The 27,514-nt window shown below is 42.1% G+C and overlaps 1 protein-coding gene across 14 annotated transcripts in view; it reads left to right on the top strand.

The window, feature by feature from the left end:
• The window catches only part of FAM13A (family with sequence similarity 13 member A), a 116,048-nt gene that overhangs the window by 42,951 nt on the left and 45,583 nt on the right, over window positions 1–27,514 (top strand). For 10 of the 14 annotated variants that reach the window (XM_042872217.1, XM_042872213.1, XM_042872216.1 and 7 more), the window contains 2 exons: window positions 1,423–1,595; window positions 26,229–26,270. In XM_042872217.1, coding sequence (XP_042728151.1) covers window positions 1,423–1,595; window positions 26,229–26,270 — 215 coding nt within the window. Of the gene's footprint in view, window positions 1–1,422; window positions 1,596–10,155; window positions 10,229–16,099; window positions 16,183–26,228; window positions 26,271–27,514 lie in introns of those variants that run through there. The other 4 variants (XM_042872222.1, XM_042872221.1, XM_042872224.1 and 1 more) reach the window with 3 other exon arrangements.

Here is a 27,514-nt window from a genome sequence, read left to right as displayed (position 1 = left end):
ATATGCTGATAGCAGAAAATTATTCAAAGCAGGGGAAATTTAGAGCTGGCTACAGGAACTTATGGAGGGCTTTTAAGGTACCCCATGTTAGATGAAAAAATGAGTGAATTTCCATCACTAGATGCTAACTGCTGTTTTAAAACCCAAAAATTATATCGATGTACGTACTGATGAGCCCCAGTTTGATTATTTTTTTCAGAAAAGAGCGTTTGATGCTATGGAAACTTCACAAAGCTCACTCAATAGTAATGAAAGGAAAAAAAGATGCATTGCAATAAAATAAATAAATCTGTGATTTATCTATAGATAAAATTCAGTTCTGCAAACCTCTTTTCAAAAAGGATTTAGCCAAAATGAAAATGTGTAGAGAAAAGTAGCATAATGGATCAAAGGCATCAGTATGACTTCTATGAAGTGAGAAAGTATATAAAATGATTAGACTACTAATGGAGTAGTGATAGAGTTGGTTTTTTTTATTTTAAGTCAGAAATCATATGAAGAATGTGGGTTTGGAGTAGTGTTTTCAAATTGTCGTAGAAACAGATAATCTTTCCGCAGCACTTCAATTCTATCTGAAATAAAGTAGTTTGTGGTTTTTTGTTTTTTTCATTATTAATCAATGTATTAAGATGTGAAACTCCCAGACAAGGATCCTGCATAGGCTGAAGACGTAAGTGGACCTGGGGAAATTTGGACATAATCACAAAGGATCTGTCCAATGTTGACTGTTAAACACAGTAAACCAGGCTCAACTTCCAATAAAGAAAGCCCAAAACCACAGAGTGCCAAAAGCTGGAACAGTGTATTGAGGCAGATTGCTGAATTTGTTCTCCTCCCCTACATGCCCTCTTTTCTGCTGCTGATACTGGAAAATGCAGCACCATCTGCTTTCTGGTTTTGCACACTTCCATTGGGAGGGAAGAGCTCTGGCCCAATGCTTGGGAACTTCATCTTAAATATAGGAAGCCCAGCTATAAATGCCATGTTCTGGCAGCATCCACAAAGATCATCAACATATTAAGTCCACATCTTCAGAAATTCTCCTCTGAAGTATTAGTATCAACTTCCTTTTTAAAATGGGAAGACGTCTTAAGATTCTTTTACCTTCTGTTTATCTAGTTGGTGTCAAGTGATGAAGATACAATGAGAGTATTTCTAGTTCATATTCTGTGATACAGGAAACAACTTTACTTGCCTTCCTTTACTTTATTTCACCTTTACTCTTATTCTTTCAATAGGCATATATTTATTTTTCTTTAGATAGTCTTTAAACAAGCAGAACTTCTGATTTATGTGCATTTAATATCATTGGTTTGTAACTTGTCTTATTTGCTGTTTGCACACCAGTAGGGATTATCTTCCTGTTAGAGCTTATCTACAGAGGCTGCTCTGTTTCAATTTTCTCTTTCTTTGCTTCTGTAGGTGAAAAAGTCCAGAAGGGAAGGATCCAGTCGAACACACCTAGTGCCACAACCAGGCTTGTCAGTTGGAACACCTCAGGTCAGCCTCCGATTAACAGACAGTAGTTCATGTTTGAAGGAGATGGATTTAACAGATGAAATCTCCTTTGTTAACAGTGGTGCGTTTTTCTTCAGGTTAGTGCTATTTATTTATTATTGTTTTTTTTTGGCTTTGTATTTGTTTCCTTACTTATTCTGTAGCTGCACCTCCAGCTCTGAGAGTTTTGAACACGCTTTTTTCCATTGATGCACACAAAGTCAGCATGGTGTGGTGTAAGGCAAAATAATACGTGTGCCTCTGTGGAAGTACACATTCCACCAGGTGTCTTACAAAGCTGGGTGTACGCTTTTTTGCCTTTCCAATATAAATTTACATTCATATGCAGGTGACCTGATTAGGGAAGGATGGTAGGACATACTAAAGTCAGATACTAGAAATGGCACTGAAGATCCAGTCAGATACTAGAATGGCACAAGATCCAACCAAAACATAGATGTCTTCTATCAGCACTTAAATGTGTTTGATCTGCCTGGTTTAAGTCTTAGCAGAAAGCTGAATTTGTTCCCGTTCTCAATCCAAGAAGGGAAGGGGTTTTAGAGGGGCTTATCTTGCTAAGAAGAATGGTGTTCTAGATGTACTGGGGTTGTTCAGACAGGACAGAAAATAGAAGTGTGTCTATAGAGCATCTATTCCGTCTAAAAATGTCTTTCAAAGTCCGTGTAACATATCGTGATCAGTTTTGATTGATGACATTTTGGCAATGAGGTGAACAGGTGACTGACAATTAGATTTCTTGTAAAATTCTTTTCTGAACATCAGACTTAACCAGTATCTTTTCATTGTTCTCGGGGTAATGAATTGAGTATTTAATTCCCTTTCCTCTTGTGTCTAGTGTAGAACATCAAGGATTCATGTTACTGTGGGAAATTGCTGTATGCTGCTGAAATATGAGGTTGGCCTAATGTGGGAAGTAGAGTTATGTACGTGTCATGAAACATGACACCGCGGTGTCTCTGCATACCAGGGCAGAACACAAAGCAGTGACAGTGCTGCCAGACACGTAACTGAGTGGCTTCACTAAGTAAGCAGGAGATGGTGTGCAATTCTCAGCACTCCACTGTGTATTGTGAGGTGTAAAGGGAAGTGAAGCACTGGAGAGGTGAAACAAAAGGCTGCTGAGTCTCATGTTTAGGAAAGTATTGAGGACTTCTTGAAGTGTCTCAAAAAAGTGCGATTCTTTCAGTTGAATGCTTGCCGAAGGAGGTGGTTCATTGTAAGAATTCATACTTTCCTGTCAGATATTCCTCCTTAGAAGTGTACTGCTGAAGTTGGGGATAGTTGGACTGATACTGGCACGGGACATCAACTACCAAATGGAATGTCTTTTAAGTAGGCAAAAGCTGACGGTTTCTGTGCTCGGTCCTCAGAATGAAAGATATCTGGATCTCTAATTCTACCTGGGAGACCAATAAGCTGTAGAAAGTAATTGTCTTGTAATCCCATGTTGTTCAAGGACAGTGTGGTATCCCCGTCCCGTATCACGGTTGTGTGTTTATCTAACTGGGTTGAGTTTGCATCTGCACTGCTGTTAGCTTCTAGTACTTTTCTCTCAGTGATCTGCTGCTACTGCTGAAATAGGTAGTGCTTGCTGTTATCTATCCAAGTCTAGGACAGTAAGTTATGGAATAGGACAAGCTGCAGAGGAGGAGGCCCTTAATCACTCCACCCCTATGAGGAAGAGTGGAGAGAGGTCTCTAACAGAACTGGGGGGGCAAGATGTCTGTGCATCCAAAACCTTGATTCCCTGGAGCGAATGTAATGCAATAATACATGAGGAGTGGTTTTAAATGTGCTTTTGGCAGTCTTGTGCCTCTCCTGTGAAATCTAAGCTACTGTATGATATTATCTAGTTATGTTTCAGTGCAAAGCTACATTAGTTTTCACCTTTTCAGCAGAAGGACTCTGACATCTGATCTAAACTATAAAGTGCTTTGCAAACATACTGCTAGTCTTGGGGGGGTTCTGTCACAAGGTACTAGCAGTTCTTAAATAAATGTTATCATTGTGTAATTATATGTAATTATCAGATACGTTTTAGTGAAATGACTGTATCTGCTCAGTTATCGTACGATCTTTGTTAGAAAAGAATAAAGGTTGTTCTTGGCAATGATAATCTTCTGCTGTTTCATGAAAATGCTTGTGGTTTGTTCCTGTTCTGAGCTCGGATACCATGATATGGGTGGGTTAGAAGGGGATGAAGGGTTACAATAGAACAGTAGATGCAGAACTCTACCTTTACACCCGTGAGCCTGCTAAAAGTAAGGAACCAACCACACACAGGCCTGTAAGGCCCTCCCCAGCAATAACTGTAACAGGTCTGTCATTTTCAGTCACTTTCATTTGACATTAGGGAATAGGTATACCGGGAGAAGATGAGAGTTCGAGTTGTTTAGTAATGTTTAATACTATTTATAATGTCTCTCTGCGTGTGTTTTATACAGCTGACCTTAGAAAGGTGTTCTGTATAGTAAGTAGCAGCTACAGTTGCAACTATATCTTCTAGAATGGCTTATCTTTGTAGTAATGTTGAAAGAGATGCATTATGCCTCTTTACAGGCATGATATTCCTCACTGCAGAAATTTTTGATAATGCTGTTGTCATTTGAAATATGAGAAATATCAGTTGCAGTCAAGATGTGTTCTAAATCATAAGATCTGTCTCCTGCTTATTACTTGATCTTAAGAAAATGATATTATAAAATTGGTATGTTGTTTTTTTGTTTTGAGTTTGTTTGCTTTTTGAGCAGAATAGGTAGAGTAATTGTATGTACCCATAATCCCCACTAAAACATGATGCATGTGATCTCTTGAGAATTACATTATTATAGCTGTGTGCGAAGCGGAAACGGCTAATTATGTAGTAGCAAAAACTTGGAGACAGTCTTAGAGGAAATCCCAGAAGATTAAGGGAAGAAAAAAAGAAGGGATAGGGGAGACAGACTGGGAAGAGCAATCCTTGAGAGCAGCCCTGCAGAGAAGGACCTAGGAGTCCTGGGGAATAAGAAGCTTAACATGAGCCAGCAGTGTGCTTTTCCAGCTAGGAAAGCAAATGATATCATGGGCTCCATCAGAAGAGGGGTGGCCAGCAGGGACAGGGAGGTGATTGTTTCTCTCTCTACTCTATCCTCATGAGGCCCCAGCTGGAGTACTGTGTCCAGGTCTGGGGCCCCCAGTACCACAAAGACAGGGTACTGTTAGAGAGGGTCCAGAGGAGAGCTATTAAGATGATTGAAGGGCTGGAGCACCTCTCCTGTGAAGACAGGCTGAGGGAGCTGGTCTTGTTCAGCCTGGAGGAGAGAAGGCTGTGGGCTGACCTCATTGCAGCCTTTCAGTACCTAAAGGGAGCCTATGAACAGGAGGGGAGTCAACTTTTTACAAGGGTAGATAATGGCAGGACAAAGAGAAATGATTTTAAGTTAAAGGAGGGAAGATTTAAGTTCGATAATGAGGGGGTAGTTCTTCACCAAGACAGTGGTAAGGTACTGGAACAGGCTGCCCAGAGAGGTTGTGGGTGCTCCATCCCTGGAGGTGTTAAAAGCCAGGTTGTATGGGGTCCTGGGTAGCCTGGTCTAGTATTAAATGGGGAGGTTGGTGGCCCTGCATGTGGCAGGAGGATTGGAGCTTGATGATCCTTGAAGTCCCTTCCAACCCAAGTCATTCTATGATGATTTTATGATTCTGTGTGCCTAGAGGTGCTAAAACTTCAGTACTTTGAGTAAGAAGTTCAAATGTATTTTATTTCAGGATACATTAAGATTTAAGTGAATACAAAGGTAGGAGGGCCTCTTACAAACAGTGCTCTTAGCCTTTCATGCTACAATTCATTTAACAGCAAAGAATAGTGAAAGCTTTTAGGCAGGAGGCTTCCTGCAGACCAAGTGCAAGGCAAGAGATTGCTGTTGGCAAGCTGAAATGGCTTTCCCAGTGCTGGCTCAGAAGTGACAGATGCTTGCTGTCTACAGACTTTTGTCTTCATTGCCCTAATATTTTTGCCACAGAAGGGGTGCTAAAATGGGCTTTGCCACATACTGGCATTCTTGCACGTAATGGAGCAGGCCTGGTACTGTTTTCAAGGAGGATTTATCTGTGGGAGGGCACCCTGCTGTTTGTCACATTGTTGGGCCCTGTGCATGCTCCCTAGGTGTAATAATTGATCTAAGGAGTGCTACCACATACCTTACCTTGCTGGTAATCACTGGGTGCTGTGAAATCAGTGTGTGTATGGCGGACAAACTTTGTGAAAAACACTGTGCAGATTGTGGGAGCTGAAGCACTAGAACAACCACTGCAACCATTCAGTAAACAATCCGCCTTCTCCAGTACCTTCTAGCCATCTCTTTATGTGCCAAAGATCATAAATTCCTGTTTGCAACTGCAGACACAGCTGCAACAAGATTTGCCAGCACAGATAACCTTTGTTGGCTTACTAGCATGTGCAGATTCTTTGAGACATATGTTTACATCAACCTTTTGTTCACAAAGATGCTTATATCTGGCCTGTGTTCTGCAAATGCATTGATCCCATGCTGTGTTGTCCTCCTTAAAATTAAGGGTGGATTTGTGTACACTTGCTGTGCCCTCTTCTTTATGAGACTGCATGTTCTAGCTGTTAATTAGCTGAGGTATGAAAACACATGTATTTGTACACTGAGAAGTTTGTGCTTACTATAAACACTTACCCTGTTTACTGGCTTTCCTTTTAGCAGCTGCGGTTTAAAACCAAGGCAAGCCAAAACGTACCATTATTCTCTGGCACGTGATAAGAACTTGGGTTCCTGTTGTTGCTAGAAAAAATCAAGCAGGGGGGCTGGTGTTTGTTTAGCTGACTATTTTTGTTTAGGCTTGGGGTTTTTGCAGCCTGTCATGGCAGTACATTCAGTCCCTATCCAAAGTAATAATTTGCCTTATCACTCGGGAGCCTTGCTGCCAGGTTTACATACATACAGGATTGCAGCCAACAGACACACAGGACTGCCTTCTGAAAGACCCAGATTCTTCGAGAAAACTGCTCAGGAAAGGAACAAAAGTCTAGAGAGAGTTTGGTGGGGAAGTGGTGAGAGCGGTTACCTTCTAGATGGCTTAACAGCAGTCTCTGGTGCACCCTGCTCTGGCCCCTCACTGGGGACTTTTTCACTGTAAGGTCTTAGTGCTGTTTGTCCCTTTCTCTCCTTAGGTTGTGTTGAGTTAGTTTTTCCAAGCTGACTCATTTAACTTTAAAAGTACGTTTGTCTCCACCCTCCTGTGCAATCAATTCCATTCTTTCTTGCATTGTGAGATGCTGGCACTGGGAACTGTATTACATAATGAGTTGTTAAGAAAAGCTTTCAGTTTTCTAAAAACACAGCCACAAAGACGTGTGATTTATGTTTCTCTCCAAGGTAGGTGACTGTGAGTGGTGAGTCAGGGTGTGGTGTCAGCTCTTCCTCAGTTCTTCTCTGCTGTCCATGTAATGACAGACACAGGAACATGTAATTATGTCAATTTTTTTTCCCATGCAAGTCACCTGGGTGGATTTCAGTTTACTTTTTCAAGTATTTGCACCCTGCACAGGTTACTGATTTAGATTAGGCTTTACCCATTAGGTATCTTCCTATTTATGTCATTTTATTTCTGCCTCTGTATACAAGATTTACCTGGTGACAAATAATGGTTTGTGGGATGGAGAACATCTTGCATCTGATTCCCTGACCTTGCTACAGAAGTAGAAGTTCATTTTGGAAGCAGCAAGAATCATAAGCCAAAGGTCCTGACCACTGATACATATAAAAAGCAGCTCTTAAATGCCATAAAACATATAGGCATTTATATAGGTTCTTGCAGTACAGAAGAGGTTGGCAATTTTGAGGTCCTCTTCAAACAAGAAGATCAGTGACCTCTTATGGAAAAACACACCATGGATAACAAGGGACGTAAGCCTGCTTTGGAAATTGTTTTGTCTTCTGTATTTGTGTTTCAAAAACAAAGCACCTGTCACTATCTCTTTTACTAGTACCTAGGGAAAAGGTGGAACCTCTGCACTGTGGCTTTACATACTTGTAGTGCAGTGAGTGAGCAGTTCCCTTTGCTATAGCTTCTTCAGTCTGTCTCCTAGTGTGCCCGGTGCATTGTTTGGCTAAGGAAGGTCATCACAGCGTGCCTCGTTTCCGGTAGCTTTGCAAAGCAAGCAGTTTTCAGTCACCTGAAGCTTTGAGGTGCTCCTTCCTGTTCTGCTTCCCACTGGGGACCTTGGCCTACTTCCTGCAGGCAGGCTGCAGGAAGATCAGCATACAGAGGTCAGCAAGTTCTCAACCAGGCTTGCTTGCTGTTGCAATTTCCCGGTTCAGCTCAAATAATCATGCATGTGGACACTTTGTTCAGCACGTTGCCCTGTAGGCTGGTGGAGTTCAGCAGTGACTTCCCATTACACGCACATTTTTAATCAAATTGGTCTGCTGTCTGTCTAGTAAGAAAAAACTGGAGGTGGCAAGGTAGTGATGTCATTCAGTGCCCTTGTCATCTTGCTTGCAGGTTTGGTGTTGTAAAATTCTTCTCTTTCGTGGTCAGATTTCCTTTCTTTTTTTTTTTTTTTTTTCTGCTATGAGGAATGGGATTTCTGAATAACTGCTTATCTGCAAATTGCATTTTCTCTCATTGGCTCCGTGCCTTTCTCCTGGTTTGAAAGTGCTGCAGTTGGAGTGTGAAGGTAGTTCTGTTTCTGCACTAAAGTATTCTCTGGCATTCTGTGTGTGCAGGAAGCAGTTGCAGTTCCACTAGGGATAACTCCAAAGAGAAGCCACTAGGTGATTACAAAGAAATTACAAGGGCTGTCAGGTACTGCCAATTTCTACTTTGTCAACACTGCTGGAGGCAAGAGACTCAACCAGTGATTCCTCACTTCCTTTCACAGTCTCCAAGCTCGCAGAATGGAGAAGTTTTGAGTCACATGGGGAGGGATTAGTAGCTCATAAAGGTAACATTTTTATTGTCATGCATTAGGGTTAGGACTCACCTAACTTCAATGAAACCATTACTCTGTTGGGAGCAATGCTCCTATGTTGCTATATCAATTATAGATGCTTCCTTAAAAAAAAAAAATAATCCAGAAAGCATTAAATTGGAAAAAAATAAAGATAAAATAAAAATTTGAATCAAGTGTTCATCATTCTGACAGGGCTAGTGAGCATCATACAAAGTAAGGGAAGCATCCTCTAAGCTCCTGCTAGCATTCCACTTGATTTATGTGTTTGGATTGAACAATGTAGATTTCTTTTTCTCCAGCTCTGTGCAGGTGGGTTCAACATTTGCAAGCTTATAGCCTTTCTCATGTTGTTCTGGATGTTTCTGATACCTAAATAAGGACTTACACTGAACGTTTTTATTCTGTTCATTATCCACTCCTAACATTATGCAGACTGGCCTGCAGCAGAATAGGAGCATGTTCGCACAGCTTGGGCACATATGGAGTGGTTAGTTGCAAAGCTGGTGATGCATATGAGGGGTACAGCTCATGTACTGTGCTGCTGGTAAGGTCACTTGAGCCCAGCATCATTTTATCAGGCTGCACACAAACAATATTTATGCCTCTTGATATACATGTACCTGAATACAGAAAAGAAACACAGGACAGGCCTGAGAGAGCTGTTGTCCAGGCAAAATGGAGTCAGGCTGTGATAGACCTGGTCAGAATTGTCCTCTAGCCAGGATCTCTCTTGCTTTCATGGCAGATGTGTCTTCTAGCTCTAGACAGAGATCATGTTATTCTCACCTAGCTCACTCCATACCAGTCAGTCTCTTTTGCCAAGTCTCAGCCCAGACATCACTTCCTATCACCTGTCTTGTGTGTCAGAAGGGTTCTTGAGACACTCTTGCAAAGCAGGGATTCCTTTCTGTTATGTCACGGGTCCAAGAAGAGGAGTTATTTCCAGAAGGTTTTTTGGAGGGTAACTCTGCCAGACTGCCTTCCTTGCCAACAGGGAAGGTTGTTTATCTTTCAGTCAAGTAAAAAGCCACGTTGACCAAACATGAATTGTGAGCACTGCTCCTGTGCTTTATTCAGCCTCAGCAGTTTGAAGTACCATACCATTCTGCAAACCCATCAGCCTCTCCCCTTCTTTCCAACATAATCTCAGCTGCTTCTTGGTCTTGAATTCGTGTTAATGATCTGACAAGAAACCAGCATCCCATTTGAGTAGCAAAGGGGGTTTGTTCCCCAACAAAGATACGATTGCAAGCTATCTGGACCCTGAATATACCTCGGAAGACCCAACACATTAGATTAGCTGAGATTTGGAAAAAGCCTACATTAAAATAACGCAATAGAAGATCAGACTTCTGCTTGTTTGCTTGCTTTTCCATGCTTTGGCACTTAAACTAACAGGTGCAAGGGAAGGCTCTACTGACCTGCTGTACAGCACACTTTACCCTGTTCCCACAGCACATTAGCTGGCACAGCCAGTCATTACGTGATGCTTTCACTGAAAACCCTTTAGGAACCTGCTCCCCGTCCTCCCCCTTCTCCAGGACGGAAGCCAAAAAATAATTTCTGGGCTATCCCATGGGGAGAGAGTCTTTAGAACAAGTCCAAGCGGCTGGCAGTGGGTGTGGCAGTGCTTACAAAGGACATTGCTGCTTAGTGGAGAGCTGCCACAGCAGCTAACCCAGGGCTCCTGGGAGCTCGGGATGTCCCGTTCTGTGGGAAATGTGCTGATGTGCTTATCTCTTGGCTCAGGTGAGGAACTCTGAGAAGCTTCTTTTACTTTTCTCCTTTTCCAGCAAGTTTGAGCAGTCTTAGTATAGGCATGGAGATGCCATCCTTGAGTGACTGGTCCTTTCCTCCTTGGAATTGAAAGCAGTTTTCATAACGACTTTCTCAATTAGATAATGCTATGATAGAATGCATTTGAGACTGTGAAAAGTATGTACGTTGACTCTGCTTTTTTTCCTGTTCATTTCCTTACTACAGTAGTTCAGCACAGAATGCTGAGCAGAGATGTGTTCTATGCTCATTATTTAATACTTTTAGTAGAAATTATGGATTTTTTAAGAGATTTTTGAAATGGGTAATTTGAACTATTTAAAGGAATACTTCTGTAACAAAGGACCAAACGATCACCCTTCCTCATTAATTATACCCATAGAATCCCATATTATGTGGAAAAATTTAGCCAGAGAGATGAAAACTAAAGTGATTCCCACTAGTTTGACAGCAGACAATAGAGTCTGCTATAACCCCATTATTTTCTCATCCCCTATAAGCGACGTCTAAATAACTGTCTGCAGTCTGTTGCTGATATTGAGCTCTTTTACTCTGTCTTAACTGACTAAAAAGCCCAAGGAAGAATCCAGATAAACCACAAAATCGACTGATTATACATTAAAATGTGCCAGAATGTTCTCATAATTAACAGCACGTGTCTCATTTGAAGAGAATGAATGGCGGCAGAATCTGCTCATTTATACAGTTTTAGGGTCAAAAGAAAACAAAATAGAATTCCAACATAATTTCTGCAGGTGAGAGAACCACAGCTCATTCTAATTTGATTGCCACCTCAATTCAGTTGCTGTGGTTGCAATATAACATTTGTTTTAGCCCTTTTTTGTCCATTCTTCGTTCTAAAATTCCTCTTGGTAGAGAACTTGCCATTGTGTTTGATAATTTGTGTCAGTAGTTAGTCGTCCTCACTGTTTAAAAATGTCTCGTTTCTAGTCATAATTTGTCTATTCTTGACTTCCAGCCAATGGATCTCATTCAACTTTTGAGTGGTAGTTCAAATATTAACATTTCCTGCCTGCATACATAGTCTGTTTAATTGAAAAGCACTAAATGTGTGGGCGTTTGTTTTTGCATTCCCTCTCTGGGTTGTCTCTGAGCACTCTTCTGGTTTTCACAACTTGCTTGCGAATGGGAATTCCTGAACTGAACGGAGCCTTCATTAGCAGCCACACGAATAACAAACAGATAAAGAAAGCAGCTTTTCCATGTGGCCATTCCGTGTTGATGTACACATGAATGATATTAATTTCTTCAGCAAAATATTCACTGAGAGCTTGTGTGGAAATGCTGCTCTAGCATGACGTTGTATCCCCCTGATAATGCTGAGCATTCCTAATCCCAAATTTCACGCCTATATCATTGTATTGAAGTTTGCACACAGCACGCAGACAGAACCACCAGTATTATTTTGTGTTTTATTTCTGTTCATTGATAAAATTAGTAGGCAAGATAGGGCTGGATACTAGCCTTGAAAAGTCAGTTAGTACTCACTTTCAGAGGGTTGCCGGTTGCCTATTCACTGAATTTTATTTTTGACAGATTAGTTGTTCTTTCTTCCCATTCCTGCTCTTTTTCCCATCTGTGCTTTTTTGGATAGGGTCTATTTAATCATCTGTCTGCTTTGTTTGGACATGAAAAGCTACGGTTTCCAAATATGGTTTTTATTTACTTGTGTCTTGCTTATTCCATATCTGCACACAAATCTTTTGGTCTACAGGAAGTTTTCCAGAGGATTTTGCATTTGTAATGCCTGTTGTTTATACGCACAGATATTTTTAAGAGAAAAATGCTTGTATCGATACAACCTTGTGTGTGTAAATGGTGGCATTAGTAGCATTTTGAAAAGTATGTTCTTTAATTTTTAGCCTGTTTAAGATGTGCTTATATCTTTGCTTTTTTGCTTTGCATTTTATGTTTCTGCAAGGGGGAAATTATTAATGTACCTTAGTAAGTACTGGAGGAATACATTGGCATTGAGCAGACCTCCTGCACCTTAAATAATTGATGATTTTATCAGACCAGGCAAGATTTTTTTTTTTTTTTTTTTAAATAATATTTAATTTGTGCATGACAGTGAAGTGAGCCATGGGATAACTGCTTTTCAGAAGGCAGACACAGCCACATCTCCATAAAATCCATTAACTAAATCAGGTATATTTCCAGTCTGCTGCTACTTTGCTGGTCACAAATTCTCTTTTTCTGTTGCTTTATATGTTGAGAAAGTTACTCGTTGTGCAGCAGTGTATGGAAAAGAAAGAAAGAAGAGAAAGCATTTCTATAATGATGATTGATTGGACACTTCCCTTCCAAAAGTGTGTTCATTCACTGATGATAGAAGAGAAAGGTGATTATTCATCTTTAGTTCCAGCCAGTATATACTTTTTTTCTTTCTTGAATCTCGGTAGTAAATCTTCAAATCAAATAGTGTGAATCCAGATGGTGCCTTGCCCAGGTGCTGAAGTGTAGTGACGTGTTGGCATTTTGGGAAGGTCTAATCATGTTTATTACCATTTGTTATCTGTTTTCCTGAAATAGTCAAAGCACATTAGGGAATGTGGAGTCCATTGAGAGGATGCTGTGCCTGTCCTGCGACCATTTTGTGACCTACTACACTTACTTTATTTTCTGGAGCATGATTTTCTGTAGGGTGAGAACTGCATGGGAATGGTGGCTTCTTTCCATTCTAAGCATTTGATGATACACAGTTGGGATGAGTCCAGGTTTAAAAGCCTCCAGTGGGGATGGAGAAGGGTATGTGGCTGTATCCTCCATATGTTTATTTGGTGGTACCATAAACAGCCACTGCAGTGAATTGTAGCTGCCAACAATTTTTGCTTTCTGAGCAAGCAGTAGGGATATAAGAATTGCATACAACTTGCAGAAGAAGTTTTGTTTTCCGTCTTTGACATGGGAAAATAAATTTAATGAGTATGTACAATCAAATCCCAAACAAAATGTTGCATAATCCCAGGTTTCATATGTGAGAACCCTGTTTGAATTATGCAAGAGGGCAGGGGGAAGGGTAGTAATCTTTACCTATGTCCAGTGGCAAGTTAGCTTTGGCATAAAAACATCTGCAGAAGGAAATGGAATTGTTTGGAGATAAGATCGCAGTGTTCTGACAGCTTTTATCTGCTTACTGTGTGCCACAAATACACTGCTTGTGGTCTGTACACATGAATGGCACAGGTGAAGTAGTAAGGAATTCTGTGCTGTTTCAGCACGGTGACAGATTCAGAGGGAACTGATGCAAGGTGATGAGCACTTGTAGGCTTCTTCCTGCTGTTTGAGGTGCAGGTAGCACTGATGTCACGACTGGTTGGCCTTTGTGCCCCAAAATACTTCTTAACATTTCATCCCTTTGATATTGAGAACCTTTTATACTTGCAGCTCCTCCAGAAAGAGGAGCTCTCCACTCCTGGGAAACCAGCAGTGCTACCAAAAGTCCATCAGATGCATTTTTCATTTTTTGGTCTCCTTGTTTTTAGTGGGTATTGAAACTGCATGCCTGAGGGTGTGCAGGGAACGGTGTGCTACGATACTACTTTGTCATGATGTTTTCATCCATATTGAAGGTGCAATTAAGGAAAAAGAGGATAAAACAGGAAGCCCATCAAGGGGACCTCAAAAGAAGAGAACAGGAATGGGAAGTTGATTTGACAGTGTTGATGGCATAGGGTGCACTGAACAACGTCAGTGTTTTCCCAAGGCATCTGGTTTGTCTTAGCACAGTGCCAGCAACTGACCGTCACTGATGCTAATTCATAAATTAATATTTCTGGTTATTATAATGCCTCTTTTTGCTAGTGAATTTTTTGTTGTGGATGTTATTTTTAAGTTCATTTATACAAGCAAGTTAAATGGAAGGTGAAACAAAATAGCTAGGAAATAAACTGAGAGCACAGCAGCTATTAGAGTTATCCCACTTGAATTTGCTCAGCAAGCTGCTCCAGAGAACCTGCTTCCTTCTCTACTCCCTGGGTCCTTCATTAAATGTTTTTGTTTTTGTTTTTTAAAAATTAGCATTCTCATGGTAACATTCAGTTTACAGAAGTGTAATAAACTTCTGTAAACTGTGAGTGTATAAAAAAAGGCTGGCCAGGAAGGAAGCGATTTGATTTATCATCAAACTGTGAAACAGTACAAGGTGCTTTTGTTTTATACTGAAGCACTTTTGTCTATCAGAGCAGAATCTTTCTTGTGTGATTTTAGTTGTTTAAGCACGCTCACAGCACATTTAATTTAACAGGAAGTCATGAAGATATTCATTTAATTGACACAGATAAGAGCAGGCCAGATCTCTGATGGCAGAATGCTTTATCAGCATTGCTGACTTTCCAGAAAAAAAAGGGGCCCTTTGCTGTGCTTGGCATGACTGTGCTGCAGCAGAACAGGCTTGTGCTGAGGCACTGGGCAGAAGCATTACTAATGCACTTCTCCCAGTGAGCCTGCTGACAGAAGCAAATATTAAACAATTCAGCATACTGAAGCAGAGACACTTCTCAATTGACCTCCGTGTTTGTACTCCATGCCCTGCTTTCTGAGGCTGCAGCTACCTGCTGCTTTTCCATTGAAGATACAGAACACTCCTGCCTCCTGCTGAGAAAGGACAAGATCTGTTAGACATCCCTGCAAAATGTCCTTCTGTTAATCTGAGAATGCCTGCAGTTTCTCTGGAAAGCTGCTGTGGCTCTCGCATCATTCTCACGACCTACATCTGTATGGAAGTCATAAATGTCCAGGTACTAAGCTCTTGTCACAGCTTTCCCCCAAGCCATTGCCAGTCCTCCATGGTCTGGCATTGGAGGTGGGTGTGGTTTTTTAATATGGACTTGAATTTTAGAAAATTGGTGTGTCTGGTTGGTATGGGAATTAACCACTGGATTTTTACCACCTAAAATGGTGAAAGGCTCCATTCTCTTGTCCCTCCTCATCAGTTTGGGATTCTCCCCAATACTGATACTGATAAAGTAACATTGTTCAGCAGCAGAAGTGTTTGTTTGATGCTAGAGCAAGTTGAAGGTGATTCCTTGGATTTTTTTGGGTAGAGGAGGTTCAAAGGTGAAACATAAAACATTGGGTGTGCCCCTTTAGAATCCATCAAACACTGCAGTGCAAGACCTTGCAGATTTTTTGCTGTGTGTTTTCCAAGGCTGCTACGTCACCGAGGAGCTGGAATGTGGCATACCATTGCAGAGTGTTCCACTAATTTCTACCAAGCAAAATGGTTTGATTCATTGACTCAGAGCAGTATTTGGTCAGCAGCCACTGATCCGTAAGAGACAGTAGTTCTTGAGGCTCTCCCGCAGGGAACATCAATAATGTAAGTTCTGCTTCTACAGTGCTACCATTTAATTTCAAATGGTAAAGGAAGCATTCTCATACAGTGAAGGAGCGTGTGCCGGCAGAGCAGCTCAAAGAGGCAATTGCTGCTTTGGGCAGTGGGAGAGTAGGAATAACCCAAACTGTTGTAACGTTCGTCTCTTGAGATCAAGCAACTTATCCCGCACTGGGGTACGGCAGCCACCCGGAGCTTGACCCCCCGGCGCGCGTTCCTACGAGCATGCAGGGCTGGGGCGAGGCGCGTCCCGCCGGCAGCTCTCCCACCCACGCCGCAATGCAGCGGCGTTTCCAGGCCCCGGTCCTTCACGCGGGCCTCGCCTCGCCTCCTCCGGCGCGGTGCCACCTATGGGCAGGCCCGACGGCGAGCGGGGGCCGGGTCGGGCCGCTCCGCAGCGGGGCGGGCCTCGGGAGCGCCAACCCGAGGCCGGCGGCCCCTCGCCCCTCCCCGGGGCCGGGCCGAGCCGCCGGCTCCCCGCGGCCAGGCGCTGCGGGCGGGCGCGGCCGGCAGAGCGGCAGTGGAGCAGCCCCATGGCCAGCATGGCCTGCGAAGTCATGCCCCTGCAGAGGTACGTGTCCGGCCGGCTGCGGGGGGAGCCGGCCGTGCCGAATGAGTGGCTGTGTGAGGGAGGCGCCGGGGGGAGTGCGTAACGACGAGGGGCTGCGGGTGTGGGAGGCTCGGCGTGCCCGAGGCTCTCCCCGTGCTTGCGGCTCTCCCCGTGGGGCTGCGCGGGGTTGGGCGGTCTGGCCCGGCGGAGCTCCGGGGCGCGAACCCTTGGGGTAGTCGCACACGTACCGCGCGGTCCGTCCGCGCCTCGAAAACACGGCAGAGAGGTTCGGTTTTTGGAAGAAGGCTGTTTTGTTTCCCCGGCGCTGGGACACGCCTTCCTTCAGCACCAGCTGTGAGCGCGGAGCTGCACTGTGTGTGTGCCGGGCGGGAACGGATGGCTGCGGAGAGGTGCTGGCACGGCAGCGCCCGGAGCCGCCCCAGGGCTGGGGCAGCGTTTGCCGGGCTTCAGCGAGACCCTGCGTGGATTGCAGTGCTTCTTTTGCTTCTCAGCGTCACTCACGCCTCCCTGTTGCCGGGCGAACGCCGATCTCTCCGCAGCTTGCGGAGCGGTCCGTAAGTGCTTCGGCACGCCTTTTCAGCACCACGGCCGTACCGCTTCAGCAGAGCCGTGAAGTTGCTGTTTACTCGTAAAATAACAGCTGGAATTGCTGCCCAATCTGTTGTTATCTTGGTGTCCTCTGCAGATGGATGTGGAGAAAGTCTGTTGTGCGGGAATGCTGTTGCAGAGTTCGTTCCCTGTTGATGACTACAGGGAAACAGAAGTACAGTTTAAATGTCTTAAAGAAGCAGTCATAGCCCATCGTGCCTATTTGCAGGGCCAGCTCACGTCATACTTTTAACTATTTTGGCTATTGTACACAGAGGCAGAACAAGTGTTAGTTACCGTGCTCCCAAATGCGTGTATTCAGTCCAGGGGGAGATAAGTTTCCCAAGACAGCCTTAATTAAACACTTTGGGGTTTGTTGTTGAGAGTTAACCCTTGATCAATTAGAAGTGCACGCTGCTTCAAAACTGAAGATTTGTGTTGACTCCCATTAAAACCTAATCATGGTTCAGAGTTATCATGATTTTGCAGCTAAAAAGAAATAGTGTATGTGCAGTGTAGTATACTAATATAGTATATTAGTGTATGTACACTGTACTTCCAACAGCTAATTTTTATTCATTTATTTATTTATTTATTTTGAGGTGAAGCACAGGCTGCTGGAATCCCTTTCTAGCAGTATTCTGCAGGTTGCACATTTCCCCATTCTTTCTCTTAGAACGTTGTCTCCTCCTTGTTGAGTGCATTTCTTTGTTGTGGAGGAGGCTCTTGCTCTGGGGCTTTTTCTCTGCTTCAGGAAGGCAGATCCGTGGCAGTCTGTATGGTTCTTTGAGACAGGTAGAGCTGCTGCTGCACTGACAGCTGGCTGTGCACAGTGCCCACTGCTTGGCCCCTAAGCACATCTACCACGTTGTCTGTAAGCTGTGAGTCTGTCTATCTGAATGTCACATCATGTGCTTGTGTAGAGACATATGTACTATACTGTGTCATTTTATTCTTTATATAGATGTCTGTGGAATGGCACATGAAGGGACAGTGTAGCCAGCTGCGAGGGAGTGACAATAGGGCTTCAGGGTTGTGTTGTATTGCACAGGAAAAGGCAGAAGGCCAAATGTATTGAACCCTTTCCTGAAATAGGTACTGTGTTGCCTAAGCACTGCAAAAGGCACCTTAAATTGCACTCTAAGTTCCTGATTTTCCAATAACCTCTCCACAAGCAATTGTCTCTTTTTTTACAAATAGATTATTGTGTTTTCTGAATGGCAGCTAGCTCTGTTTAATAACCTGGATTCCTAGTTAGAGCATTAGTAACACTGTTAATGTGTATTTGAGTTCGTTTACTCTAGCTCAGTGTGTTGCAGGTTTAACAAAAGCCGTGTGAAGCTGAAACCTGTGGCTGCCTTTAAAAGTTGCATCTGTCAGTTTCTGTAGGAGATAAGAATCCAGGTACATGCTCAGGCCTTGCTTGTGTCCAGTGGTTCTCCTGCTTTGCACTTTGCTCAAATTGATGGCTAGGAAAAATGAAGCCATTGCAAATGTTTTTATATTTTGCATCTGATAGAAGTAGGGGAGTTTGCCTGGTCTGCTTCTCATTTGTACAGCAGCAGTTGTCTGCATGGGCTGCCTCGTATGCAGCCAGTGTTGGGGTTGTGGAATTCACCAAAGTGCTTTGTTTCCTTGGGCTCTTTCACAAATACAGAATATTTTAGCCTGAGAACACGTCTCTGTTCCGCTGCACTTTCTTTCATTTTGTAGTGGAGGCTGTATTCTTTCAAACAGGTTAGGGAATACGTCTGCATAAAGCTGTATTGTAAATAAGTCTGAGCCTTTGGACTTTGTTATCACTTTCTTTCCAACGTACTTGGAGCATTTTACAAACACCGTTGAAGTATGTTCTGGGATATCCCCTGCTGAGAGTGGAGGGAACTTGTCAGGTGTGTTTGCTTGGTTTTCTGGTGGTATAATTAAGAGAAATTCAGTCCGGTTGTTCTCTTCTTCCTGAATGAAGATAGTAGCCGTGGCCTCTGACAAAATGCTGCATAAATTTTTGGCTTTCCAGGCTGACCTTTAATCAGTTGGGTTCTGTCTTTTCTCAGCTCTGACTTTGCTGTGTATAGAAGCCTGTGGGTTTTCCTGGCACCGCCAGATGGGTGGTGGAGGGGCATCTGGCTGAAAAAGGAAAATGGACGTGGAAATTTTTTTGGTGTTTGCTTCTATGGTGCCCACTCAATTAAGCAAGAAAATGCAAACATTTGCTGAAAAAAATGAGCTGCTGGATAACTTTATTTGAGGCCTGAGAGCTTTTTGCAAATAATGTTGAAACAGAAATCACTGGTTACCCAGTAACAGTTCTTAAGCATTATAATGCAGCAGGTATGCATGCATTATGCATTTTTACACTTAAATTCTGAGAAAAGGTGAGGCTTTGGCTGGTGCACACCTTCTGCCTCTTTCTGACCCATTTTCTAGTTTTATCCTATTGAGGACTGTTGCCAAACCACAAGAAGAAGAAAAGACGCTGCCCTGTCTTTCATAATAAGCCCCAACTAGTTTAAGAAGTAAAACAATAAAAGCAAGCTGTTTAACATTGACGTCATTTTGTAAAAGATAAACATATTTGCAATCCAGGAGGATAGTGAGTAAAAAATAATTATACAAAATTACGCTGTCAGGCATTGCCTTGGATTCAGATATGTTAATATAAATTTAAAATCAGCCTCTTGCTTGCAGTGGCATTTATGAGCAACAAGTTCTGCCCATTTCATCTTGCCCTGGGATGGCCTGTACTTCCCTGGTGTTGCTTCAGAGTGAGATAGTGTGTCACATGTCTTCAGTCCATTCTTTTTCGGTTCAGGCTGTGTGCCTCAACTTCATTCTCCCCTCACATACAGACTGCTCAGTTATAGCTGTGGATAGCATAGTGTATTGCCAACGCGTATGGCTGTACCGCGTGTTAGCTGTGGCAAACAGAATAAGTAGAACATACTCCTCAGATCTGTGAGTGCCCTTTCATGTTCACCTCAGCTTGTCTTTATAATATTGGCATGTCGAATGCCAGATAAAACACGACATGGAAGCTCATGTTTTTTGCAAGGCTAAGAGGTCGTTTTCCACTGCTCTGCAGTCACGTTGCTGTACTGTGATCTTGCTGTGACCTCTCAACTTGGTTGAGAAGCCTGATGAATAAACTGTTGAGGGGAAGGCAGAACGATCCTTTGAAGATCAATATTTAGGCAATATTTTAAGGTATTTCGCAGAGCGTGTGAATTAAGAATAAATAAGCCAAACTATAAGCCTATATTTTGACATTTGGCATTTGAGTAACTTAAGTTTAAGCTGATACTTCAGCATGACCTTAACTTAAGCATGGTTGGATATAAATGTAACTGCTGGAAGACTGGAGATAAATACCAAAAATGATACATTATATTTTTGACCGTAACAGTTAGTCTTCAGAGAAAATGAAAATGTTTGCATGGCAATGGCTGTCTCAGGGAACTGACTATACACATTTCTTAGTGCTATCCCATGGTTACTGTATACTGCATTTCTCCTCCCTCACCTTCTATGATAGGGTGGCATTGCTCAACAATTGATGGTAAGTGCTGCTTTTAATGATGACTGTCGTGTCACTGCAGTGTTATCATATTTGATTAAATTTATGGTTGTTCGCTCATTAGAAATGATCCTATTCTTTGTTTGCGTGACATAAAGCAAGTGCTGAGACATATGCAGCAAGTAGCTTATATTCCCTTCTATTTCCCATGTGCAGGAACATTATCTTATATCCACTGTTGTAAAGCACAAACTATGCGTAAGTCACTCTAATGAAAAATGTACGCAGTAAATGTTCATGACACATTCAATCTTGGATTTGTCACTAGCTTGAAATAACTTTCATGGAAAAGTAACTTGGGGGAGAAAGAGAAATGTTCAAGACTGCATGAATAAGTGGAGGTGTTCAGCAGAATATACTTCTGTGACCTCAAAATTGGGAGGTCCTTGAAGTTGTTTTCAGTGTTGTTAATGGTAAATATCAAAATCAGTGAATACATAATACTGTTAAAATCCCTCACAATTGCAAAAATGGCATTTTGATGCCAGGTGGCATGGTGGTTTTGAGTGGTAAGAAGAGGACAAAAAGTTTTGAGTTGTAATAAGTGACCCAAGTTTAGCCTTGCTTCTCCTCCTCTCAGAAGCTGCGTTGTCTTCTGATATGGTTAGTAATTTAACATCACTGAATTTTCAATGGCCTTTTGATTGATTACATTAAAATTTGAAGCAGCAATCAAACTGCCTGAGAAAAGTACTCTTACTACAAAATAATTAACTTCTTTTGAAGTCCAGAATTGTTGTAGTGCAGTAGAAAGAACCATTCCTTTATCTAACTTTTGAGGACAGAACAAATAGAGCCTATGGTGGGGCTGTAGGAAAACATGACCTTGGCTGAGCAGCATGACCCTGCCAGTGTCTTGGTCCTTCATCTCTGGTGCAAAATGTTGACATTTGAGTCAAAGTACATTTTCAGGACTGTAAAAGTTTATGTCTTTTTAATTTAACTATATGTCCCATGTAACTTTTGATAAGAAATGCAGGGTAGGAAAGCAGTGTTTGCTTTACAATAAGAGTAGTGTAGTGCCAGGAAACGAGGATGGAAGAACTGCTGAGAATTAGTAGCAAGTAAAATAGAGCTATTAAAACCTTGAAGGAGTGGGGGGGAACATTTGACAATCTAGTTGTTTATAAAAAGTCAATAAAGCCCTCTCTAAAATCTGTATTTGTGAAGCTGCATGAGTGATGGGGTGATGGGGGTAGGGAGGGAGAGGGGAGGGGAGGAAGTCCACTCGTTTAACTGTTAGGCTTCTCCAAAGCTTTCCTATTTCCTACTTTAGAGACAGAAAGGATGCCTTGCATAAATGCTGTCAAATACACAGGCCTTAAAAGCCTAAGATGAGCTAAGCAAACTGAAGGATGATACTGGCATTCTTTCCAGTCTGACAAACTTTTCTGTTAGCTCACTAGGGATCACAAACATAACAGTATTACTCCATTAGCAGTAAAATAAACTCTGAAAGAAAGTAAATTCTATTTTCTTTTTCAATGTAGTAGGATTGATATATTTTTTTTTACTGCTTTTTTTTTTTTTAGCAAGAAAGGAGGGCTTTTAGGTATCCATGGGAGTGTGAGAAATTGATCTCCCACATACTGCATGAAAGAGCAATGCATTTTGGTTTAATCCCTTCACTTAGAGGAGCTGTATTTATGTCTGAGAAGGCAACAGCTGTATTTGGCATTCACCTGCCTGGCCAACTTAGTGCTAGTATTTGATTAAGTAGCTGACATATTTCTTTTCAAATTATTTTATCCTTTCTCAAATGTACTCAGTGACTTCTGACCATAAAACACATGTTTTTAAAACAAATAACTTCTATAAACCTGCTTGTCAAATGTATCAGTTCTTCACCAGACAAGGTAGATATTCAGACCGTATAGGAGGTGCACTTCTGAAATGACTTGCATCCTCCTTACTGTGGACAACTGACTAGGTTTTACCAGGTCAGATATTAAGTATTTCTTTCTGCAAAGGTAACCGAAGGTGAATTACACAGCCTAAGTGAAGTGCAGGTGAATGCTGAGTATAACTTAATGACTTGGCATTTTTTCTTGAAAGGACACAGTAAATGTTGGAAAGGTCTACGTAATAGTATAATAAATCCCCTTTACTACAAGGCGCATTAAAAATGAGCCAGCAGTTGTTTCATTGTTGGTTTATTTTAATCAGCACTGCGTGAGTGATGATGAGTAAGAATCCTGCGAGGAAGATTTTAAACCAATTTCTAGGCCTGTTTATTGCATAATATCAACAGATGATCATTTATGATTCATACCTTTTACATTCTTGTTTGCTTGCCTGTCTCTTATATCACAAACCATGTGATTAGATATACACAGATTTAAAACCTTTCACACACATTTATTCATTTTTTTCTCTGAACTTAGCTGTGCTTGTGTGTATAACATAAGTACATCTATGTATTATCTTACAACATTAACACTTAATTATTTCATAAAGTACGTTAATCGAAGTAGAATCCTTGTGCAGGCTGTGATTGAGTAGGGCCTACTGATCTAACATCTAATTGGAGGGATTCTGATTGTGGAATAGCTGGTTAAAATCTGTTCATAATTTTCACAGCTCTAATCTTCCAGCTTGCATAGAGGAGTTGCCTAAGGAGTATGAAGTTAGGGAAGGATGCTTTGCTTAGGGTGATTGAGGTGGGGGAAATGGATAACCTGCTTTGCTCGGATGTGAAAGGTCTTTTTCAAGTCAATATTTTCTTTGTTTTTCTCAAAAATCTGTATGTTACTGATTTCATCCTGGATGCAGCTACGTATCTGCTGCATGTATAAAACTGTAAAGCACTACAGTTTCTCTTCCCCTCTCAGTTTCTCTCCCAACCCTCAGCTAATATTCATAAGGTGTTTATTGTTCCTCAGTTGCTTTGTATGCATGGATAATGATTTTTGTTTAGCTTCAAAATACCTAAACTTGTGGAACAGTGATCATTCTTCCAGTGGGGGAAGAGGAAGGAAGGGCAAGAGGTTTCTGAGTCCCTGCTGAATGCTACTGCCACATCTGATCTGTTGTGCAACTAGTTCAGAGTATGACTATAAGGAAGTAGTTTGGGTTTTTTCAGTATCACTGTGCTTCTGTGACCTGCATGTTAATTACAAACCAGGAGATGTGGAAGGGTTTTTACGTTGGTAAAGGTGGGTTTGACAACTGCTACTTGTACATGAAACAGCGTTTTCTGTGGTCGTTGGGAGTTGTATGGATAGGTAAAAATCCTGATGGCTCTGTAGACTTTTCTCCATGTATGCCTTATTTTTCATGTTGTACAGGCACCAGTGGGACTTGCATGCATTCAGATCACAAGGACAGCCATCACCATAAGTTTAGCAAAACACTTCTCAACAACTTTGTGAGTTGAAAGTAGCTTTAAAAAAAAAAAGCTTTTTATATTCTTTTTTTGCTAAATTAAGAGATCAGCTTATGCGTACAAGTTGAGAGAGTGCAAGCCATCAAGGGAGAGAGCCTGGCTCTGGAAGAGGCTCCTAACTGTGTCCATGTCATCTTCTGGAAGGCAGCCCTGTGGTGTATTTACATGTTCTCTTCCCTTCTCCACAGCAGTCTCAAACTCATAACAATTTCTCACAAAGATGCTCCGGGCATTCCTTAGCTTTAATTTTAGGCAGGCCACTGTGCTACCTCCCTGGTTGCAGCAGCTTTCAGCCTGTCTGACCATCGTCGTTTCTCAGTAGCAGCCAGCTGTAGCTTGCTCAAGTAGCTTAAGACAGGCTTGTGGAAGCTGTAGCATGGCCTTCAGCAGCGGCCATGCTTTTGGTGGTCTCAGAGAGCTGCTGAAAACCGCTCAGTCTGTGTTGTGTTAGAGAGGCCTTGCAAGCTTAGAGATACTGCGCTGACCTTGGAAGCTGCTTCTCTTCCTTCCACTTTGTGGCATTCTGTGTTACCTGCGAGGCTTTTCTGGAGGCCTCCAGTGGTCTGCCAGCGTGACATTCTATCACAGTGAATGGGAGTGTCTTTTCTGTAGATGTCTCTAGCTGTGTATGTACAAATCCATGCTATAGTGGGGAGTCAAGCAACACAGTAGAAACCCCTGTGAGTTCTCTGTTGTACTGGCTTGCTCGCACTTTGTCTGTCTGCCTTTCTGATCCTGCCACCTCCCTTCTCCTGGGAGAGATTTAGCATTCATATTTGTGAATCTGTTATAACATTGGCTGGATTTGAAATGAGCCACGGTGAAATCTGCCTCTGGCTATATTCACTGTGAGAGCACAGTGCTTACCTGGCTCTAGGCCAGTTTCAGCTCATCTTGCTTAGACAGCTTCCTCCTGACTCAGTGGAAGCTACAAAATGTGTGTGTGAGCATTTCATCTCCTAGCTACAAAACCCGTGGTGATGTTCCTTTGGCTTTTATTCTGTGCTTACAGAAGCTTTTCTAGACTGATAAATAAAATGCTTTGAAAGTTGAGAGACTAATGGACTCAGGCCATGTTCTCAACAAATATTCAGGTTTGATTTTCTTCAGATCTCTTGAAGTTGGTCAGTTTCGGGACAGTCAGTGCACCCAAGTGACTTGAGTGCAAAGCTGAGTTCATCTCACCCAGAGCATTCTTGAATATTCTTTCATCCTCTGAATAAACTGAGAAGCAGTGAAAATCCCTAGACTTCAGTCAATATAAATGGCTGGCTACCCGTGGTAAATTGCTGGGCGCTGGTGTAGTCTCAGGCTTCTGAAACAGTGGGAAACCAGTAGGGGGAATGCATGATTCCCAGTGCCTGTGAAATGTTATCCTTTCTGCTTTTGTTTAATTTGTATAGCTTCCCATTTTTTTTACTTTCTCCCAAGCTTACTCTGCTCTTCAGCAGACCCAATTAAAAGGCCTTTGGGGACGAATCGACCTCAGTGGCATTTCCTGTGTGCTTGGAGGAAAGCAAGATTTCTAATTGAATGAGATACAAGAGCTAAATGCCTGCAAGTCTGACCATTTGTTTGGGAAAGTTTATATTTGAACCCTTTCTTAAAGTGGAAAGTCTAACGTTGCCTCAAATGATCATCAGTCCATTCCACCTTGAAGCTTTATCACACCAGCACCTTGTCCTTATCCTTGTGCTAGCACAAGCATATGCAGCTGCCTAGTGAGCTGGGTTAGAGAGTTACTTATCTGCAGGCTGGATGGGCCATGCATAAAGTAGTCCCTTCAGATGGATCAGTTGGCCACTGAAACACTTTTTTTTTTTGTCGGAGGAGCTCCAAAGCAGCCAGTAGCAGCTCTTGATCTCAAGCCAAGAGGTGTTTCCTCAGGTCCACAAGGAGCACACATTTCTCTTGAGTTGTGTTGAATTTGATGCAGACTTGCCTTGCTACAGTCAGACCAGCCTTTCAGTTGTTTCACACATCTGCAGCTAAGCCATGTTTCAGCATCATCAAATCAGTTTTCAACAGGGAAAAGGAAACCAGGAAGTTCTTAGCTGTATGCATACAGACATAGCTTTTTCTTTGATCTCTCAATATGTCATTTGTTTTTTTGTGCTTTTTTTCCTTAATTTTACTTCAGCAGGCAGGTTGTTTAATTCTGGAACAGCAGATAGCTAAAGGCTCGGGTGGTTCTGCTGACAGAAATGGTTTATTGTTGCTATGGGAATAGTCCCTGCATGCCTACAGAGCTGGAGTGACTCCTGACCGTCTAGCAGTGGGTCTGTTATACATTTGTGATTGCTGAGAAATTTAAAGGATTTAAAGAATTTAACTTAAAGCAGTACAGCTACAGGACCAAGTAGACGTAAATGTTACCTCTGCAACTGATGTGCTGTTTCACTTTTATTATCACTTTTTCAGAGTGAATGTCTTGCTGTAAGTGAGCTGCAAATACGAGAGCTGCGTTCTTACGTAAACATTTTATTTGTTTGTTTTTAGCTCCCAGGAGGATGAGCGGCCTATGTCACCCTTCTATGTGAGGTATTTACTCAATTGTTTTAATTCATTTCTCTGGGTGGGATTGACTTGTTATTACTATTAACTGTGGGGAGTGATGCCAGACAGTCTGAGCAGGCTGTAATCAAACTGAAGATCGATTATTAAGTTGATAATCATTGCTCAGCTAGAGGGATGAATGAGTCTTCAGAGAGTCAAAAAATTTGTGCAGACTTTATATTTAAAGACGAGATTCAAGTTTCAGTGCCAGTCTTGTAAATTCTTAATTAGAAGATGGGCTTTGGCATCCTGTTTTCTTCATTTTATAATATAGTTGTATTTACAACAAGCTTTCACTCTGTGGGCATAGGAGAGATTCATGCCATGAGCTTTGAGAACTGACATCATGTGCTGTTCAGAAAGAAGCCAGGAACCAGATGGTGAGTCAGCAGCCCATACAGCAACTGTTCCTCTGATGCAGCCCAGCCAGCATGGAAAAGATGGGACTGCCTCAGTCCACAGTTCTGCCTGCCTAGAGGGAATGCAGTCTGGCTGCATTTGAACAAATAGAGTTTCTTGTTTTGCCAACTGCAGGGCAGAGTCACTGCCTGTAAAAGTGGCCTAATTCTGTTGACATCAGTGAAAGTTTGCACTGCTTACTTCAGTAGCAGACTCAATTCCAGTGCTTTCATTTATACTTAGTGCAAGTCCAGGAGCCAGGGCAATTAACAGTGAAGGGATGCAGAGGAAGAAGGGCCAGATATTGTAATTGGTTTCTTTGATCTCTGTGGAGCTGAGACAAATAAAAAGAAATCCCTGTGGTGCTTTTTGTGAGAGCAGTGAGATTTGGAATTCTTACAGTGATCTCTTGTTAGTTGTCTTGCATATATTCTTCTTTATCATTGTAGACTGGATTCTGAGAGATTTTTTCTAGTATAAACCATAGAAAATGTGCATTTAATGCATAGTTGTAACATGCAGATTTACTTTAAAACTACAGAATTGTGCACCAGTGAGCTGTTTATAGACTAGCCCAGTTTCATGGTCTTGTCTGCCTTCCCGATGATGTACCAACATTCACTGCAGTGTATATTTGTGCAGATATTGTCTAATCTGTGTTTCAGAAGCTCCAAAATGTCGAAAAAGATTCTGCCTTTATCTCCAGGAGATAATTTAGTACCGATCATCTTGACAGCAGTTTTGCCCAAGTTAAATCTTCAAATCTTCATTCTGTCTTTCTGTTAATCATAGTATTCCTTTTTTTTTTTTTTTTTTTTTTTTTTTTTTTG

The sequence above is a fragment of the Lagopus leucura genome, unplaced genomic scaffold, assembly GCF_019238085.1.
Source record: "Lagopus leucura isolate 7727_CA_CO unplaced genomic scaffold, USGS_WTPT01 Super-Scaffold_100004, whole genome shotgun sequence".
Classification (NCBI taxonomy): Eukaryota; Metazoa; Chordata; class Aves; order Galliformes; family Phasianidae; genus Lagopus; species Lagopus leucura.
Note: the sequence above shows the minus strand (reverse complement) of the source record. Positions and strands in the feature narration are given on the sequence as shown.